General features: G+C 43.7%; 1 protein-coding gene across 4 annotated transcripts in view; it reads left to right on the plus strand.

Annotated features, from left to right (window-relative positions):
• Positions 1–8920, plus strand: part of KAT6A (lysine acetyltransferase 6A) — a 52756-nt gene extending 43836 nt beyond the window's left edge. For all 4 annotated transcript variants that reach the window (XM_049830933.1, XM_049830935.1, XM_049830934.1 and 1 more), the window contains one exon: positions 3794–8920. In XM_049830933.1, the coding sequence (XP_049686890.1) occupies positions 3794–6381 (2588 nt within the window). In that variant the 3' untranslated portion in view covers positions 6382–8920. The remainder of the gene's footprint in view (positions 1–3793) is intronic.
• The last annotated feature ends 11316 nt before the right edge of the window (positions 8921–20236 follow it).

Here is a 20236-nt window from a genome sequence, read left to right on the forward strand (position 1 = left end):
CTGGGTGGAGGGGGGCAGCACTGCCTTACGACAATTCAGAAATACAGTATTGCAGTCATTAATATTTGGTTCAGATTTAGACTGTTTTAATCATAACTGTGTTAGGAATGTTTATAGGAAGCTTAGATTTTTTGGAAGTTTTCCCATCACTACAGAAACCTACTTGTAATTTCTTTTTTTTTTTTTAAACTTTCTGACTAAGGGTGGGTTTGGTTAGATTTTTTCCCTGAGAACTTAATCTCTAGCTGAGGCAATGCATTGAAAGTGTTTTATGATTTCCCTGAAATGTAACATTGCAATCTCTTAAACTTGGTCTCTGATGAGAATTTGAACTGGTTCTGATTGCTGTCAGGGCTACAATGACAATGGGTAGTGTGGTGTGGTGATTTGAGGCCAGTATTTTTTATTAAGCGTTAGGCATTCTGGAAGACAGAGTGTGTTCTGTGGTATAGAAAACAAATAAAGCTTGTCTCTCTATATTCTACTAATTCTGTGCAACTTGATTAGTGTGGTATGGGGGAAGATAGAGCTATGTAATAGGCTGGGCTTTATTATTTTGCTTGTCCTAGTTCTACCTGTAAGTTTTACTGTGAAAGTGAATATTGTAAGGATCTTCTGTTCAAGCTTGCATGCACACTGACGATTAACTAAGTGCAACTGAATGAGCACATACATATGTTTCTCAGTATCCTAAAAAATGATGCACATGAAATCTTGAGGGGTCATCAAATCCATATTCTTTTGTGAAGACAGTGTCAAGTGCATATGGTAAAGTCATAGAATCGCAGTCCTTTGAGGTTGGAAAGGACCTCTGGAGGTCATCTTGTCCAGCGGCACTGCTTAAGCAAGGCCATTAAAAGCCAGTGGCTCAGGGTGTCTGGATCATGTCTAGACCATATCTAGATGGCTTTTGAACATCTCCAAGGAGGGAGACTCCGCAGCCTCTCTGGGCAGCCTGTTCCAGTGCTCAGTCACAGTAAAGAAGTGTTTCCTGACACTGTGTTTCAGTTTATGCCCATTACTTCTGGTTCTGGGCACCACTGAAAAGAGCCTGGCTTCGTCATCTTGACACCCTCCCTTAAGATATTTGTACATATTGATAAGATTCCCCCTGGGAGCCTTCTCCAGTCCCAGCTCTCTGAGCCTTTCCTCATCAGAGAGATGCTCCAGTCTCTTAGGCATCTTAGTGGCCCTTTGCTGGGCTGTCTCCAGTAGCTCCATGTCTGTCTTGTATTGGGGAGCCCAGACTGGACACCTTTAATATGACATTATTATAAGGGGAGCCTGCCATCATAAGATCATTTACTACTTATTTTATGTTCCTAAAAATATTAAATCCATGAAAGTACAGATAAAAGCAGAGGGTCTTATACCTATGAGATGGTAAATCTAATCATCTATAGTAGGTAGGAAATGTGAAAGAAGGGGAAGAGAAATAATGATTTTTATTTTTTTATTTTTTTTTTTAATTTTGTTTTTAAAGAGGTGGATTTTTTTCTTTAAGGGCTTAAGTGTTCATACTTTAACAAATACTATGAAAGTAGTATTTCCTTCTTCCTGCACAATGATATGCTGACTGGAAGATCCTTTCCTTCCTTTATTCACATTCCAAATACTTGTTTTATTGATGACTTCAAGGAGTTGTTGTTTTGAATTCAGTATTTGTTTTAAATTCATTTTTTTAATACCCAGAATTTTTTCAGAATGCTTCTCATCAGACCTATTTAGAGTAAATGCCTGTCAGCAAAGGGCAAGAATAAGTCAGCTGACCTATGATTAGGTTTTAAGCAGCATTTGTGAACTACTGGGAGCACATTATTTAGTTTTACCTTTGTTGGACTTAATGCAGCTCTTCTTGGGAAATTCATAGGGTGGAATCAATGACATTTTTTTAAGATGGTAGAAAGGGCAGAAATGTGAACAAATGTACTTTGAATATTGGGGGTAATTGATCTTATATCCATATAGTGGGATGACCAACCTAATTACAGGGCCATCAGTGTGACATTCATCCTGTTTTAAACAGTAGGATGACTGGCTTATTACTCAGTAGAAAGTCCAGTTATTTGCTCAATACAAATGAACATCGGTATATGAAAAATCTATTTGATATATTTTTACAAGTCTACAGCTTGGTTAATAAAGGTAATTGATGTTACCTACTGAGTGTTTTGAGAGGTATTGGACTTAATCAAAACCATTTGCTTAAGATGAAATGTTACAGCATCAAGCTAATACATATTAAATAAATCAAGCTGCAAACAAGGAGTAATTAAGCAGCCTTTTTATTAGTGGGGTCAAGGCAGTTGGACTAGATGATCATTGTAGGTCCCTTCAAACAGAACTACTCTATTCTAAGGGAGATTGGTCTGGGTTGTGTGTCTGTACTGCTATTTTATGGATAGATTAAAAAATAATGTAGCAGCTGACAGAAAAAGAGGGGATTTAGTAAATGAAGTGAAGGGCAATTCACTGAAAAAGTCTATGAGAGAGGATTTGAAGGTCATGTCCAGTAGTTGGCATCATTTTCTAGCACAGAGCCAAAAAGATTCAGATGATCCTTAAATATATGAGCGGGGGAATCTCAAGTGGAGTAGACACATTCTGTCATCTCTTTATTTAGCTTTGGTGGAACTACTACAACAATCTTTACTCAGTTACTCACACTTGATAAGATTATTGATAAACTGGAATAGTTCAAAGAACAGTCGTGCGCTGATTGAGACACTAGAACAAATGTTCTATAACAGTAGATTCAAAGAAAGCAGACGCAAAAGAGTGACTTGATAAATTTACAAATTACTTAGGTGAGAACTGTTTGGTAAGAGAGATTTTCAGCCTAATGGATAAAAGGAAAACTAATACAAAAGCAGATTAAGTAAATTCAGTGTCTGAAGGACAGAAATTCAGATGGTAAAGTGTGAATAGCAACTAGTGTCAATGATCAACTGTTGCAGTAGTTAACCAACAGTTGTGTAAAATGTCACTGACTATCCTAATTAGAATCATAGAATCATGTAGGTTGGAAAAGACCTTCAAGATCATTGAGTCCAACCATCACCCAAATTGACAGGTTTAAACCAAAATTAATTCAGGGAATGCCTTACAGTACTTGTAAGCTTTGTAAGTCAGTAAATTATCACATTGGTCTCTGGCTGTATAAGCTCTGAACCTATTCTACTGTTTGGAAAGTCACTGAAATGTAAAACTTTCTTCATCAAATGAAAGTTAGATGAGAGAGAAATTCAGCTTCCTTTTAATGATTTCTCAGATTAAAAAAAAAAAAAAGAAAAAAAAAAGGTAGACAAATTCAGTCATCTGTGTATTTCTGTTGGCACTTAAAAGCATAAGCCATGAAAAAGTGGAAATACTTCCTTTCTTCAGCAGATGCACAAAATACAGATCTAAATGGAAACATGTTTTTATTGCATGTGTTCCCCTACACTGGAACATTTTCATTTGTGAACATATATAAATAAAATTTGTAAAGGGTGCTGAGTCTTCCCAGGACTTCATTGTATAGCCTAGTGTTTAATTTGAATTGTGTATTAAAGGCTCAGAGCTTTGACCATGCAAAATCTTGAAAGCATTGGTGTTCTTTGAAAATGTAATGTCCAGTGTGATTACTAATCACAGCAGACCTTGATCCTTATTGTTACCCTTCACAATAAATCACTAAGCTAGTATTGATACATAAAGTTGATAAACATGATGGGAATGCTTGGGAAAGCTTCCATGAACGCTCCGGTCAAACAAAAATGTTTGAACAGTATCTTTCAATTTGTGTTTTCAGGTAACCCAACTTTGAAACCATTATCTATGCTGAGAAAATGTGAAGCAAAGGATTCTTCGCTTGAGCCAGATACTTCTACACCCATGAAAAAGAAGAAGGGATGGCCAAAAGGGAAAAGCCGAAAACCAGTCCACTGGAAAAAAAGACCTGGTCGAAAACCAGGTTTTAAACTGAACCGGGAAAAGGTGCCACCATCAGTTCAGGATGAAGGAGTTGATGCAGTGGTAGCTAATTCAAAACCAGGGCGTAAGCCCAAAATTTCAGATAAAGAAGAAGGTGTTGAGCAGAAAGAAGAGCTGCCTCTTATTGAGGAAAGAAAAGAGGAAGATGTGAATATGGAAGCAGAAGAGGTAGGAGAGGGAGAAGAGGAAGATACAGCCAGCAGTGAAGTAAGAGCAGTTTCTCCTGTGGACAGCAACAGCAGTCCAGTGCCAGAAGTAAAAGAGCCCGAGATAGAAGAGGAGGTAGAGGAGAAGCCACGGGTTTTAGAAGAGCAAAGGCAATCAGAAGAAGAACAGCAAGAACTAGACGAACCTGAGCACGACCACGAGGAAGAAGAGGAAGTTGCAGTAGTGACAAATCAAAATGAAGATCATGATGCTGATGACGAAGATGACGGTCATCTGGAGTCTGTGAAGAAAAAAGAATTGGAGGAACAGCCTGTTAGAGAAGGGGTGAAGGAGGAGCCTCAGGTGCAAGAATGTTTTTTAGAAACAAGCATACCGAGCAGTAGAGAAGATGCAAAAGAGAAAGATGAAGCAGAGGCAGATTCTGAGGAAGAGCAGGCTTCCAATGAGACCTCGGTGGGCTCAGAGCACGTCCCTGGGTCTGAAGATGATCACGAAGAAGAGCAAAGTAATAAAGAAGGGTTAATTGAATTAAAGGAAGAGGAAGAGATTCCTCATAGTGAACTAGATCTTGAAACTGTCCAAGCAGTCCAGTCCTTGACACAGGAGGAAAGCAATGAGCACGATGTAGCTTACCAGGACTGTGAAGAAACTCTTGCAGCTTGCCAGACTTTGCAGAGTTACACCCAGACTGAGGAGGATCCTCAGATATCAATGGTTGAAGATTGCCAGGCCTCAGAACACAACAGTCCAATATCTTCTGTTCAGTCCCACCCCAGCCAGTCTGTACGTTCTGTCAGCAGCCCAAACGTGCCTGCTCTGGAGAGCAGTTACACCCAGATAAGTCCTGAACAAGGATCCCTGTCCGCACCCTCTATGCAGAACATGGAGACCAGCCCCATGATGGATGTGCCTTCAGTATCGGACCACTCTCAGCAGGTGGTGGATAGTGGCTTCAGTGACCTTGGCAGCATTGAGAGCACTACAGAGAATTACGAAAACCCCAGCAGCTATGACTCCACTATGGGAGGCAGCATTTGTGGAAATAACTCTTCCCAGAGCAGCTGTTCGTATGGAGGACTGTCCTCTTCTAGCAGCCTCACTCAGAACAGTTGTGTTGTCACTCAGCAAATGGCAAACATTGGCAGCAGTTGCAGCATGATGCAGCAAAACACTGTCCAGCCTGCAGCAAACTGCAATATCAAGTCACCTCAGAGCTGTGTAGTAGAAAGGCCTCCAAGTAACCAGCAACCAACAACGCAGCCGCAACAGCAACCGCCTCAGTCACAGCAGCCACAGCCCCCACCTCCACCGCAGCAGCAACCTCCACTGTCTCAGTGTAGCATGAACAACAGCTTCACCCCAGCACCTATGATCATGGAAATACCTGAATCGGGAAGCACTGGTAACATAAGTATCTACGAGAGGATTCCAGGGGATTTTGGTGCTGGGAGCTATTCACAACCATCAGCCACGTTCAGTTTAGCCAAGTTGCAGCAGCTGACAAACACCATTATGGACCCTCATGCCATGCCTTATAGCCATTCTCCTGCTGTGACTTCCTATGCAACCAGCGTTTCTCTGTCCAACACAGGACTGGCTCAGCTAGCTCCTTCTCATCCGTTAGCAGGCACACCACAAGCACAAGCCACTATGACACCCCCACCAAACCTGGCGTCCACCACCATGAACCTCACGTCACCTCTGCTTCAGTGTAACATGTCTGCTACCAACATTGGTATTCCACACACGCAGAGGTTGCAGGGGCAGATGCCAGTCAAGGGGCACATTTCCATTCGCTCTAAATCAGCACCACTGCCCTCTGCAACTGCACACCAGCAGCAGCTCTATGGCCGCAGCCCACCCGCAGTTGCCATGCAGGCTGGTCCTCGTACGTTAGCTGTTCAACGGGGTATGAACATGGGAGTCAACCTAATGCCGACCACCCCTTACAATGTTAATTCCATGAATATGAACACCCTGAACGCCATGAACAGCTACAGAATGACACAGCCTATGATGAACAGCAGTTACCATAGTAACCCTGCCTACATGAACCAGACAGCACAGTATCCTATGCAGATGCAGATGGGAATGATGGGGAGCCAGGCCTATACCCAGCAGCCTATGCAGCCAAATCCTCATGGAAACATGATGTACACTGGCCCCTCCCATCACAGCTACATGAATGCTGCTGGGGTGCCCAAGCAGTCTCTCAATGGACCATACATGAGAAGATGAGCAAGATGAACTTGCATCCTAGAAACTGAAATATATATAAATAAAGGAACCTTTTATACTGACGAACCAGAGAAAATGGACCTTTTTCCAGTTAAAATATTGCTGTAGATTTAGAGGGATTTTCTTTGGTTTATTTTATTTTTTAGGAAGCCTGGTCTTTATTTTTTGGATTTTTTTTTTTGTTTTGTTTTGTGTTTTTGTTTTCTTCACAATCCTGAAACATTTTACAGCTAAAATCATTTACAGATGTTTTTTAGAGGGGAAAACATGCACAAAAATCTTTTCATAATTTAAGAAGAGCCTTACTTTGCTGACAATGTGGACAGAATATGTGTAACAGTGAAATCATCTTTCTAAATTTTTTTTTCAAATGTATGTCCTTCTCCCTCCCCTGTGCCCCTCTGTATGCAGTTTCTAGTGCTGCAGTCATGTAAAATGTTTGACATCTCAAAGAATAACAACCCTTCCCTCTAAACCCCACCTAGCATTTCCTACTTCTAGCAGGAGGCACTTATTGGGAGACTTGGAAGGGGACACAGAGGATAAATGAAGCTCTTTATTTCTGCAAGTCAGGAAAAATTTTTAATCTTTCATTTTCCCTGACTCCCTTGCCCTCAGTAAAATTTGGAGTTACATGTAAACAATAAAGTATTCGCACTGGTGTTTTTGTAGATGAGTTAATTGAAATTGTATGTTTCATGCTGAAAATATAATGTAACTTTAAAGTGATCCCATTCACCACCCGGACACGCATGTGCGCACAGATGTGCATGCATGCCCACATGTTCTGTCACTCTGAACTACTCAAGAAGCATCTCAAGAGAGAACTGTTCGTATCCCTTATGCAGTCGTGAGGAGGATAGGGTGGTTAATGGTCTGTTAGGACAAGAAAATGGTTGCAGGCTCTTCTGGTGAACGGCAAGTCAGCCACAACTCTGAGATCCCAAACTCTGATTTAGTATGTACTTCGAAATGCTGAGGGTCTTGGTTCTGAGCCTTTGAGTCAGGCTGAGCTCGAAAGCAGCTGTTTCCAGTGGTCTGCCTCTTAATCTCTTTGCTTAGGTAATCTGGGAAGATAAAGTGTACGTTTTAAGTGACTTTGACGAGAACCCTGTGGTGTCCTTGTCACTCTTCCATTCCTGGTATGGGGTAGGAAGTTGCTGAATGTGCCGCGCTCTGGGGGGGGTCAGTGATGTTCTCCCTGATTCTCCCGCTATGTTTGAGACCCATTTTATAGGAATAGCCACACTTTTGATCTAGTGTGGGAAAAGAAGGGAATCGGCCTGTTTTACAAGAGTGAAACAGTCCAAACACCATAGTAGGATGCAGGCGGCAGGATTTTGGTGTTTATTACCGCGTAATCCAATTTACATTCTTTTTGGCTACACTGCTGGCATGTCACCCAATCCAAAAAGGGACACCCTTTAGTGTAAAGTTCTTTTTTTATTGTATATGAAGTAGAAATACAGACACATTAATAAGACTAATTTCTTTTGTTTTTAAACCAAAAGAGTCTAAAAGAAGGTTGGGGTTTCTTCAGATGCACTAAAATGGACTTTCCTCCAATAACTGCTAACTGTAAAAGGCAGAATTCAAAGGACTTCCACTTTTTATTTCTGTTTAGTTTTAAGCATGTACAAGGCTGTGTAGGACCCCATTTCTCTGTATATACTATTCCAGTTCCAAATAACCCATGTAGAAAGCGCACTGTGCTGCCCTCTCCTTCCTAGATCTTCAGCTGTGTCACTGCTTCCTGATTGCTGGGGGGGGGGGTGGGGGGTGGGGTAGGGGTCTGAGACAGGAGGAGAAGCTGTTGAAATGAGGGCCGTGAATTTAGTTTGTTTGCCGTTATGTTTGGTTTGGTTTTGTATGTTTTTTTTATCAATTGGGCAGCTCCCTTTTCCACAAGCCTTTGTGACTGTAGAACTATTGTAGAAAAAAAAATGTTCTTTTCTATATATAAAAAGAAATTATCCAACGCAGTAATATTGGTACCTACCATTTTTTCACTTCTGTTTAAAAAAAAAAAATATGTATTTTTAGCAAGATAACTTGGGTAATCTTCTAAAAGAAATTAAAAAAAAAAATCTCACTGTTAGTGACTTTGATGCCTTTTAAAAATAAGAGCTTTTTCATTTCATTCCATCTTTAAAATTTTTTATCTTTGTTGTAGAATATTAAAAACTATTTTAAGAAAGATAAAAATTCTCTTTAAAGAGATCTCTAGAGTGTGTGAATAGGAGCTCCAGATGCCTCTAAAAGCCGCATGTACAAATGAAGCTGAGTCTATTCCTGTCTGTTTATATTTGCTTTTCCTGTTTTGTAACCTCTTTGTACTTTGTTCATGGTGACTTGTAAGCTAAGGGGAAGGGGTGCCTAGATGCCTTTGTAATTCTCCATGTCATACGCTCCTGGCTGGATGGTCTCCCTTCCTCTCCTTGTATGTAATATCACTTTTTTTTCCCCTTTCTAGCAAGTACTTTCAAAAGAACTCTGTACATTTTAACATAAAAAATAAATTATGTTGAGCCATTTTGGATGTCAGTTGTGCGTGTGGATTTTTTTTCTTCCATTTGAGCAGTGAACTCTGTCACTGATCCTTGGTCCTGGGAATATGATTTCCCTGCTGGCCTTTTGACCTGGAAGAGCGGTGGTACTTGGAGTTTACTTGGGAGATTCTGTCCATGTTAATTTTTATCTACAGCTGCTCATCAGAGGAAGATTAAGAAGAAAAACCAAAAACTTGAAAGCGTTTCCAGAAGTCATCACCTTTAAGTTCTTCCCTGCGAGGGCTGCCCGAAGTTTAAGCGTCGTGTTAGCTGCTTTTTCTCAGCTTCTGTTCGCACGATCGCTTTGGAGTTTTGACTTGGGCACTTAAAAAATTACAATGTGCGTTTGAAGCTCAGAGTTCTGCTCTGCAAGCTCACGACTTCCACAACGCTAGATGGAAGCAAAGTTCCAAGCGAGGGGGTGTGATCCTTGCCAAAGTTTCCCCGTGATAAAAGCTGTAGCAATAATCCCTAGCTGGCACCGCAAGGGCAGGGCGCCCGTTGGTGCCGAAGGATGCGGCGGTGCAGCCTGGCAGGGGCTGGGGGCAGAGGGAAGCGGGGAAGGCTTTGGGAGGGGGGCCAAGCGGCGACAGGAATCTTGCAAAGGCTTTTCTGCAACTGTGCTGTCACCAGTTATGTCTTCAAGTAAGCAAACGGTGTTTGCGTGTCCTGCTAAATACATGAAAAGGACCTCGGGAACTAGTAAAATTAAGTTTGAGGCGCTTTTCGCGTCTCCGGTCCTCACCAACGTGGAATGTAAGTTTATGTAAGGTGAGGATGATGCTGCATCTTCCTTTGAGCTGATAACGTTTTTTTCCTTGGACGCCTTATAGTTGCTTTATTGAGGCACCTGAGTTTTCAGATCAAACATGTCGGGATACAGGTAGAAGTTAATCATACAGGGGTGCTCCTGGGTGATTTGTTCATTTATTCCCACAACAGTTTTTAGGTTATTCAAGCGTGAAGGAGAGAGAGACAGGGTGACCTGTGATTAAGGTTTTCACTATTTTAATCACTTGTGAATTACAGGGAGTACGTCAGCAGCTGTTACAGGTAAGAGTCATCAGGATCTCCAGAGATGTGCATCCTGGGTATTTGCATGTATGTGTATTACTTTCCCAGTCAGTGCTGGAGTTAAGACTGAATTAACTGCTCTGTGCCAGAAAGCTGCGTTCACTCACTCAGCTTACTTTTATTTTTTTTTGTGTTCTTCATTAAGGGAAACTTTGGCACTGTCCAGTAGCCACATTATGAGGTGGTGGGTGCTACCCCAGTATGCCCTGTTTTTTCCACGCTTAAACAACTGTGGTTTGGGGTCTTTGGGGTTTTACTTGTTATTTTCTGTATACGCTGAATTTAGCAGATTTGATTTGACCATTAAAATGTGCTCAGCTTGAACTGTTATCTAACAACAATACTGTTGGAGTCGGCTTTTATTTATTACCAGTTTTCAGAAACATCTCTCATTTTTAGGATACAATATGGGTTTTAAAAGTAAAATACCAATTGAGAACAGTTGCATATCCTCTAGCAATTCAAAATGGCTTTGACTTCCAGAATTAATGTGCTGAGTGATTAGTCTAGAGTATAATTCTGCTGCTTTAGATAATTCTAGAATTTGAAACGGTCATGGCAGATCACTTCCATGAAATAACAGCATACGGTTATGTTCTAGTAAAATGCTTGTATCAGAAACTGACAAGTAGGGCAATTCAAAGTCTTCATCTGATGCCCTGGCACCAAATTATGGTTACACATGCTGATATGAAATGCTTTTCAAATAATTGTTTGAGATCTTTGCAATGCTTAATCACAAGCTGTCAAGCTAGGGGTGAGCAGGGCCAATGCTAATAATAATTAAAATTAAACTTATTGTGCATTTCTCAGTTCTTAAGGTAGTTGAAACTTTTTTAAGAAGAAAAAGCAATTATCTAGTTAGGAACGTAATGATTTATAAGAACTTTCTAGCTTTGTGGGCCAAGGAACAAAGGTAAGCACTTATGGAAATCTATAAACAAGATCATGGAAATGTGATTCCAGAGTTAATGAGCTAATAAACAGGAACTGCTACTTAAGGAATGTTTCTAAAAACATTATTTGATCAAATAGGCTGCACTGTTAATAGCTTCTGCTTGTTGTTTAAAAAAAGAAAACACGTTTGTGTGGGCTAACTCGATAATAACCACATTTGGGAGCCATGAACAAGGTGACCTCTTTTTTAGAATCTCGTCATACAAACTACCAAATCCTACCATTAGAGAATGACTAAATAGGGGAAGGGTTTGGGGTTTTTTTTGGTTGATGAGTTGGTTTGGTTTGGGGGGTTTTTTGAGAGCGAGAGCTGCCAAGCTAGAACAGGGTTGAAATCAGACTGTCTTGAAGTGCAAGAACCTTTAGTACCTTACAGCATGTTGTGACCAGCTGCTGCTGCAGGCTCTGCATTGCCACAGCCAGACATCATACTGTGGACGTGGTGAGAGTTGTTCCCTTCAGCACTGTCAGGTTTGCTCTAAATTAGTTGACACGTGGACCAAAACGCCTGTTACCAACTCTCAATATGCAGGGGAAGAGTTTGAATGCAACCCACAGCAACGTACAAACTACTGCCTGGGAGAGTGGTGGTGTGGTTTTGAAAGAGGCTGACTGAAAGGAGGATGATCCTAAAGGGGGCTGACAGTTCTGAAAGCTCATCAGTGAGATAATTAAGAAAACGCTAAAAAGAACAGAACCATCTTAATTAGTTTCCCGATTCGGGGAGAGAGCTCCTTGCTGAGATCCTTCTCTGCAGTAATAGAGGAATGCAGACGGACTGAGGCAGACGAAGTTTACAGCAGCTAAGGTGGGGCCTGCAGCATCTTTTATCTTCACAGCTTGTCAGCCAGAATAATTTACCTAAAAATAGCTGCCTGAAGTTGAGCTTTGAATGTAAAATCCTTTTGCCCCTAACACAGAGAATCTCAGCAACTCCACCAAACATTGATCTTCACCTGGAGCAGAGCAGGACTCCAGCTACATGTTTAATCTCTTGAAACAACTGCAGTACCTTGCAGACAGAGTCAGGAATTTGTTTCTGTGCTTCCTTCCCTATAGGAGGTTCTATTCTGGAGGACAGCTCTGTATGTGGAATTGGCACATAATAACCTTGTTAATTTTGCGTGATTATTTTCCTAAGGGTTCCCCTGTCAGTATCTGTTTGTTCTCCCTTGCCAAATACTTTATCCTGTGAACCCTTTGAAACAGGGACTCTGTTGTCAGTTTGTTTGTCATTTGTGTCACACGGTAGAATCCCAGTCTGTGACTGAGGTACCAGAGAGTTATCGTAGTACAAATAATGAGTTTTCAAGGAAAAAGTGATAAATGTGGTGCTCTGTGCCAAATAATTAAATAAGGTTCCTGAAGAATTTCTCTTCTGCCGACACGTTGGCTAGTATAGGCACATGGTACCTTTCAGCTAAAGGAGGAAGCCTTTACTGAAATTCTGTCATCCTGTTTCCCCATTTTATCCAATAGGAACAAGCAGCAACAAGATATGACACATCTACTGTTCCAGATATTTCCCACACTACTTCTCCAAAGAAGAAGAAAATCACTGTTGGACAAAAAAAATGATGTGGTGAGTTAAGTGAAACTACTACTAAGTCCATTTCCCACTTGGCCTGTCCTGGGTCCTTGCTGAAATAGCATGAACGGTGAAGAAGAAGAGCTTCTCTTCACGTACAGCAGATCTCTAGGGTCCCTTTCTACCAACCGTACACCTACAGCACGTAGAAGCTTGATATCGATCGTAGGCCAAATGCTTCAAAACTTCAAACATCATGAGCGTAAACCCCTGCACAGGACAATCTTACCTGTATGGCAGAGATACCTAATTCCAGTTAACTCAGACTTTTAAATCATGCTGTCAAAATTCAAGGCAGACCTTTTGAAACCAACCACCAGTGACTCCAAAGACCATTTAGGAGGCATGCCGCTCCCCCGCAAGTTAGAGAGCTAAATATAACCAAATGCTAGCAGCTAGGGTTGTACCAGGACAATAGCTCTGGACCTAGACTTCAATAGGGATGAAATCCTCCCTGGTATCTTGAGGGGAAAGGGAAAAGGGTGTCACATAGGAAGAATTGAATTGTTACTGGACAGCAGATGTCCTGAGCCAGGGCTTTAGTCAGTTCTTCTGGGAGGAGCTATTCTCCAGAGCAGCAGATTCAACTTGCCTTGTGTTCCCTTCCGATAAAAGTCTTCTGCAGTCTGAAGTAGGCAAGATTGCAGTTGCTTTAGGAGTGTCCTTGTCCTCCTTTGGTTCGCATTAGTGAGCATGCTCTTGAGACCAAAGGAAATTGCAGAATTTGGTCCTCAGAAAGCGATCAGAACGGCCCAGGCATATACAGCCAGGGGTCAACAGGTGATGGTTGAAAGACTGCGGACAAAGGAAAACACTGAAAAAAACAGTGTCTTTAGAAGCCATCGGAGACACACTTGATCATCTCTCTATCCAGCTGTGAGACAGGCACCTTGATCTGCTCGGAAAAATGACCGCTGTCCTCAAGAACCTTCATCACAAATGCTGCACAGAGCTCAGTAAGTCCAAGCAGCAAATGTCGGTGCAGGAGGAAGGTAGAAAGAGAATTGCGATGTTAGGGGCTAGCACCGTCTGGAGGCTCTGACAGTGTTTGTACAGCTGCAGATCACTGTGCTATAGTCAGGGTCTGAAGAATACGATATTACTCTGGATAAGGTGGTGAGGAAAAGAAGTTTGAACAGGGAAACATTTCTGGCCTTGGAAAAGCATAGGCATCCCTCTCAGCTGCACTGGTAAAAGCAATTCATTTGCTCAAGTGCACCCTCCTTTTCTTGGGATGGTAGACGATGCTTTCAGTGCCCTTCAGGGTGTACCTAAAGGGTATTGGAACAATAATCCCTCTGACTTACAGGTGGAGTCTGAACCCGGGGCTGTCTGGAGTCTTGCTAGATATTTCTCTGCTCTGCTTTGTGGGCAGGCAGGGACTAGGGGTATTTTGCAATTCATGTGTCTAGTGGTTTTCCAGTCGTGATCAGTCATTCAGTAATGCACAGGGCAACGGGGAGGGGGTTTTAGAATAAACGCTATGGCCAGGAACAGTCTTTTGAAAAGTTCTCTGCATCTCACCTTCCCGTTAGCATCCCTTCCCAGCTTTTTAATCAAGCCTTGCTTCAAGGGCCTCCAGGGAAGGAGACTGGGCCCAAACCATCGTGTTCAATAGTCTGTGATGGACCTATCCTTCCTAAATCTAACTCATGTACGCCTTGGTGTTCACAGCATCCCATAGCAGTGAATTCCACAGTTCATTTTTATATTGAGTAGAAAGAATATGGCTTTTTTTAAAAGTTATTTTAAACATGCTGCCTCTGATTCCTCTTTTGTGTGAAATAATGAATATTTTTTTAAGTTTGCGTGTTATCTGTATCAGTCACAGTTTTCTATGCTCCTTTATCGCCTTTCTTCCAATCTGGAGATTCTGTGCTAGTATGTGCTGTCCCTTTGTGTACCACAGAATTGCAGAATGAGTGAGGTGGGAAAGGACCCCTGGAAGTCACCTGGTCGAACCCCCTGCTCAGGCAGGTCACCTAAAGCGAAGTACAGGCAATCCTAGTACAATTCTGTGGTGCTTGGCAGAGCTGCCTCCTAAACTGTCTGCCTGCCAGTACTTGAGAGATTCCTTCCAGCCTCTCTTATAAGCATTTCAAGTCTCTTCATAGAATCGTTAGCATGTTTTCCCTGTTTTTATTTGAATGAGCGCTTTATTCTGTACTAAACAGAATGGCAGCTGAGCATCCCAAGAAATGTGTCTGGAGGCATTTATCAGGTGTGAGCCTGCTGGCAAAGGTGAAGAACATTAGGATAGCTATGCCCAAGCATATCCAGGCCCCAAGAATGGCCACTCACCTCGTTATTAGAGTCTGCACTTGCAGAATAGCCTGCCCACAGTGTGAGGCCTTCTTTGACTTGGCCGCTAATTACACCTCTGTTAATGGGACTTGCACCTTCTCTGAAAACATGCCTCCCTTATGGTCACTCGAAGCACTTGCATGTATATCTCGGAGTTCTCCTGAACCCTACTAAGTTCTGAGCTGTGATGGTAGCTTGTAATAGTACGTCCCGGGCCTGTTTTGTTAATAATAACTTCTTTCTTAGATGGCTTTTAGAATTCTACCCTCTGAGTTCATTAAATGTCCCTATTCTTTAGTGCTGCTGCTTCTTTTGAGCAAAGCAGCCCTTTGTTTGGAGCATGTGGCAACACTGCCTAAAGCTGCCTGGAACAGGAAAAGAGAAATAGACAACTGAGGTCTCACACATTCTCCTTCACATGTTTCTCACTGTGTTGAAAAAGAAAGAACACAGTGCCTGATGCACAAGCCAGCAAATGGGTTAGCAGGTTAAAAGCAGCAGGGATAAAATAAAAAGCTTTTCAAGAGACTCCTAGGCTCAACAAACTGGTTGAGGTGAGGGTTCTTAGCTTTTCTGCTGCATGGTCCTTCCCTGGTCACCAGAAGAGTCATGCTCTAGCTAGCGTCTTCTCCAACCCACTTCCCTGAGTGGACAGTGTCGCTAGCAGGTGTGGGAGCAGGGCTGGCCTTTCCCTCCCGTGCTGCCCAGAGCTGGTGGCAGTGGCTGTCCTGCTCCTCATTCCCACAGCAAGCTTAGGAATTCTCCTTTTTAGCAGCTGAGAGGCATCTCCTCGGAGCTAGGCAGCGTCCTCTGCAGCTGTGAGCGCTCACAGGCTGACTTGCCTCGACACGTCATTCATCAATCCCAGGTTATTTTCCAGTGAATGAAAAATTTAAGGCAAGCACCGTAGAAAGAAATCTTGAGTTGCACCGTTCTGATGCCAGCAGCTTGAGCCGTTACTCCCGCTGAGTCTCCGGAGCCTGTTTCTCTCCTTGATCAAGCATGAGACCCTCAGTTCATACTGCCAGCCCAATGACAATGTGCCGTTGACTCATGAGTGTTAGTGTTAGGGCTAACACGCAGTGTTAGGGCAGACTGCACGCCGGGACACTTGCTCTTATCCCTTGGGGTCAGGGCTCATGCCAGGGCTGGTGTGTGCTGTAACTGTGGGTGCTGCCTGCCAGCCTCAGGTTGTAGGACGGTTCACTGCTGGTGCTAGTGCCTGGGTTCATGCTGTAGCTGCTGAGCATCCCCCGATGTCTGTCCTACTGCACAAACACCAGGTTTGTGCTATGTTAAGTTGTGGTCAATCCTTGTCCTAGTGTTAGTGCCAGGGCTCTCGGTGATATTTGTAACTAGCTTTCAACGGAAACAAGCTAAGGTTGACTTTCTGCTCCTGAAACGGCAGTGATGGGTTGTGGAATTGCTCTGCAGTCATTGTAACCCTCCAGATCACCGCTTTGATCTCACAGGGAGCAGTACTGTAAAGCGTAGGCTGAAGAATGTAGTTCAACCAAGCAGATACCAAACTAGGACCATCGGTCTCCCCGTGGCCTTGTTGGAGAGAGTCTGGCTGCTCGGTGATTGCAGGAGCAAGCTGTGCTTGGGCAGCCAGGACCTGCCGTGTAAACAGGGCTGGAGCGAGGGAGAATTCAGCTAACTGGTGTGGCTCTATGCCTTTCCCTGCAGCGAGACCTAGGTAGACAGCAGTGGCTGCAGCAATCTTGTGCTCACACTCTCTTGGGTTTTAAACTGGTCATGGGAAGCAGGCACAGTTGTTGCAGAAACAGTTTCAAATCTGACCTCTGAGTGCTCTGAAGAGCTGAATCAATACCAGATTAACTTCCCCCCTTTTTTCTTCTTGCAGAAGCCTCTTGAATCATTCCGTGCAACACCTTTCCCCTGTACCCATTGCTAGTTGCTGTCATATCCAGACGTTTCTTGGTGTTGTTCCACCGCATTCTGATACCAGCAAGCTGCGTGGGTAATTTTTGCAATAGGCCAGAGCTGTGCAGATCACAGATGATCTCTGCCTCAGGCTTGGGAAAAATACCATGCCTGCTCCACAAAGCTCTGATGATGGTTCTCACTGGTAAAGACCACATCTAGTCCTCCCTGGTAAAGACCAATCTAAAGATTGTTTTGTTGGTCCTCGAGCTGTCTGACTTTTGCCTGAAGCGTGACGCCAGTGTACAGGGGAAGCAAAAGAAGGTGAACAATGTTTCTGAGCCTGTGTGGAGGGAAAGGGGGAGAGATCGTGTGTGCCCCTTCCCTGTTTGCCTGGGATCGTGTGTGGCAGGGTCATTAACCAGCTTTGGAGAACTGCCGCAGGTACTCATGAGGATCCTCTTTAAGATACAAGAATGATTCCACGGTAAGAAGGTTTTGGGACAGGGAGTTGGCTCTTCACCTTGTGGGTTCCATCCAACCCCTGCTTTTCAGCTTTTCTCTGCAATCATTAAGGATTTGAAGCTATTTTTCAAGAACTTACGTTCTTCTGATTTCAGAAGGGCTTTTGAGAAATGTATAACAAAATGCAGAACTTCTGGTAAACCTAGAAGAGATAGCAAGGTCCCAGTGCCTCCCCTGCCCTCTCTGACCCCATCTCTGTTTCCTGACTGCAGCTTTATGTAGTCAGTGGCAAACGTGCTGCAGGAAAACAAATGTAGGATGTAAGGGGATCCACAGTGAATCGGCTCTGCTAACTACCTGGCTGGCTATGTTGGAGGAGTTCAGCTTGTCGGCTGTAACATGTCAAGGCGGAAGCCTGAATTCAGCATTGAGGAGCTCGTGAAAACATTCTTGTTCCTTCTGTGAGACTGGATCTCCTTCCTCCTGTGTGTGCACTGAGGGGGAAGCAGGTTTTTCAGACAGTTTTGGGAAGGTGCTTTTCTGTTTTGTCCTCTGGACCAGCAAAAGCATGACTCCACTCTCTCCCGTGTCTTTTTTCCCCATATCCCAGTTCTCCCTTGATGATTACTGCTCTTGTCCTGTGCTCACTCTGTGCTGGCTTATAAGGAGTTAAGAGGTAGGATCTGTTTGTAGGAGGAGGCAGTGTCCTACGGGCATGCAGGCAAAGACTGAGTGTACTGCCACTGCCTGATGCCATTTAGCTGTGTCTATAGCGGATGCTTTGTTGACATCAGGAAAAAAAGGGATGCCTATGCCAAAGTCTGGAGTGTAGCACAGCTTTCCCTTGAGCCACATAGCAGGGCTGGGTTTCTGAAGTCTGACCCAGCTTAAGTCTTGGAACCTGGAAGGCAGGACTCAGGTTAGGGATGAGACGTAAAGTCACAGCGGTGCCTCGCTACAGCCTTGCCAGCCGTGCTCAGAGCTCAGTGTGCCCCACAGAACTGAAACTCGGTTTCAGTCCCAAGTTCCCTGTTTTGAAACATTAGGAAATTCCTCAGAAAGAATTCTAAACTAACAAAGAGCTGGTTTAAGATACAAAGTCAAACACAACAGAAGCGAGGAGCTCTCAGCATACTATGGTTAACTGTGACAAGTGTTTTGCGTCCTGTGTGCTTATTGTTGACCACAGGTCATTTTTTGTGTGTTTGGCCTCTGCCTCATTTGGCCTGCAAAGTGCTCATGTGGAAGAGGTGCAATTAGGGTGACTAGTGCAACTGTGCTCCTGGCACCTCCTATCTGTGGAGCCTTTCACTATGCAGCTTCTATTTAATTTTGTGATTTTTTTTTGCATGGGCGTTCATAGGATGTTGCTATATAAAGATGTGCAGCTGTATCTAGACTTGAGTGTATTATTTATCTGTGTGGGTACTGTACACAGAACTAAAGCTGTCCTTGGAAAAGCCTTGTGAAATTTGATGATTTCCTATTCTTCATATTTTATTAGGGCCTTCTCTATATTCTCAGTCATCATATTCTTTAAAAACTCTATGATATGCCAGTCTCTCTCTTGTTTTTAGCACCCTCCTTGGTCTGTTGGTGAAGCAACAGAATTGGAGGAACTTCAAAGGGAAAAGAAATGCAGGAAAACTTACTGGGACAGAAAAGTGACCTGTAGTGTCTGTGCAGTTAGGTCTGCATTCTCAGCTTCTTGCCAGTCTAAATAACCTGTAAGTGACTGACTGACTTTCTCAAGTAATTGCTGAGAAATGGACATTAATCCCTGCTTCACCGTCTTTTGACACAAAAGGGACCCTTTCTGTCTAGAACTGGGGGGACTGTGCCAGAAAAATGCAGTGTGTGCAGGGCTTCTGCCTGGGCAGATAATTTTCCCAGTGCTTTGCCCATGGGTTTGCACACGGGGGACAGTTTTTCTGATGGACGAGGGCTGAGCTGATGAAGGCAGGGCTGCTCAGAAGTGCCTGAAGAGCAAAGCACACTTTGCTGCAGGTCACGTTGTGGTCACCACCAAAGAGTCCGCGGCAGTTTTATCCTGGCCCCCTCACACGCTGATGCCGTGCACAGGAACGAATTACACCTCCAGGCCTGACCCCTGGCTTCCAACATGGAATTGTTTGTGCTTTTGGAAGGCAGCTGCAGGTGAAATGTACGGATGTGTGTGGAAAAGGGGTGGCTGACCCTCCGGGAGCCTTGACTTGGGGCTCCTCAGAGAGGACTTGAGCTCTGGTGATGCCTGGATGGGCAGTAGCTGGTGGCTCTGGTTTACTTTTCTGATGCTGTGTAGTCAAAAAGCAGACTGAGCCCTTGGTTTCTGTCTCCCATTCACAGCCAAGATCCCTCCCCTCCCCTTGCTGCTCACTCAGCGGAGAGATGCGAGGAGGAAAGGATGCTGTTAAGCTGCACTTTGCTCCAGTACTTGGCACGTCCTTTGCAGTATCGGCTGTTTTCTGAGCAGAGATGCTGCCTGCCTCCTAACCGATGCAGCGATTCCCTATTACTCCCCTTGAAAGGAGCTGGAATCATAACCCAGAGAGTGAGCGAGTGATGCGGCTGCTGCACAGAGAGTGACTGGGAGGAAGAAAATTGGAGAGACTGGAATATGTGCCTGCCTCAGCAGCACTGCAGTGGTAAAGCCACTGACTGACTACATGCAGGTTACGGGTCTTTATGCATTGCTACAGAGAACCCAGAAGTGGGGATGAAATGCATCAGCCTCCTTTTTCACGGCTTCTCTATTGTCATCATGCATTAATTGCTGAGAGTTATTTTCCTTCCTGTGGCTGACTGGCTGCATCTCTTCTCGTGCTGCAGGAGAGACAGTGAGGGAAAGAGCACAGCACCAACCTGGTGTCCTGTCCCACAAGGAGGATTCTACATGATGTGCCAGTGCAGTCAGGGGCTGCTGCAATGGTGCACAGAACCTCTGGAACAGCTGGATTTAGGATTACTAATGCTTTATAAAGGTGTCCCAGACTCCATCTAGCAATTAGCTGGAGACACCGGCTGCCCTTTG

Source organism: Accipiter gentilis, chromosome 28 (assembly GCF_929443795.1).
Source record: "Accipiter gentilis chromosome 28, bAccGen1.1, whole genome shotgun sequence".
Taxonomy (NCBI): domain Eukaryota; kingdom Metazoa; phylum Chordata; class Aves; order Accipitriformes; family Accipitridae; genus Astur; species Astur gentilis.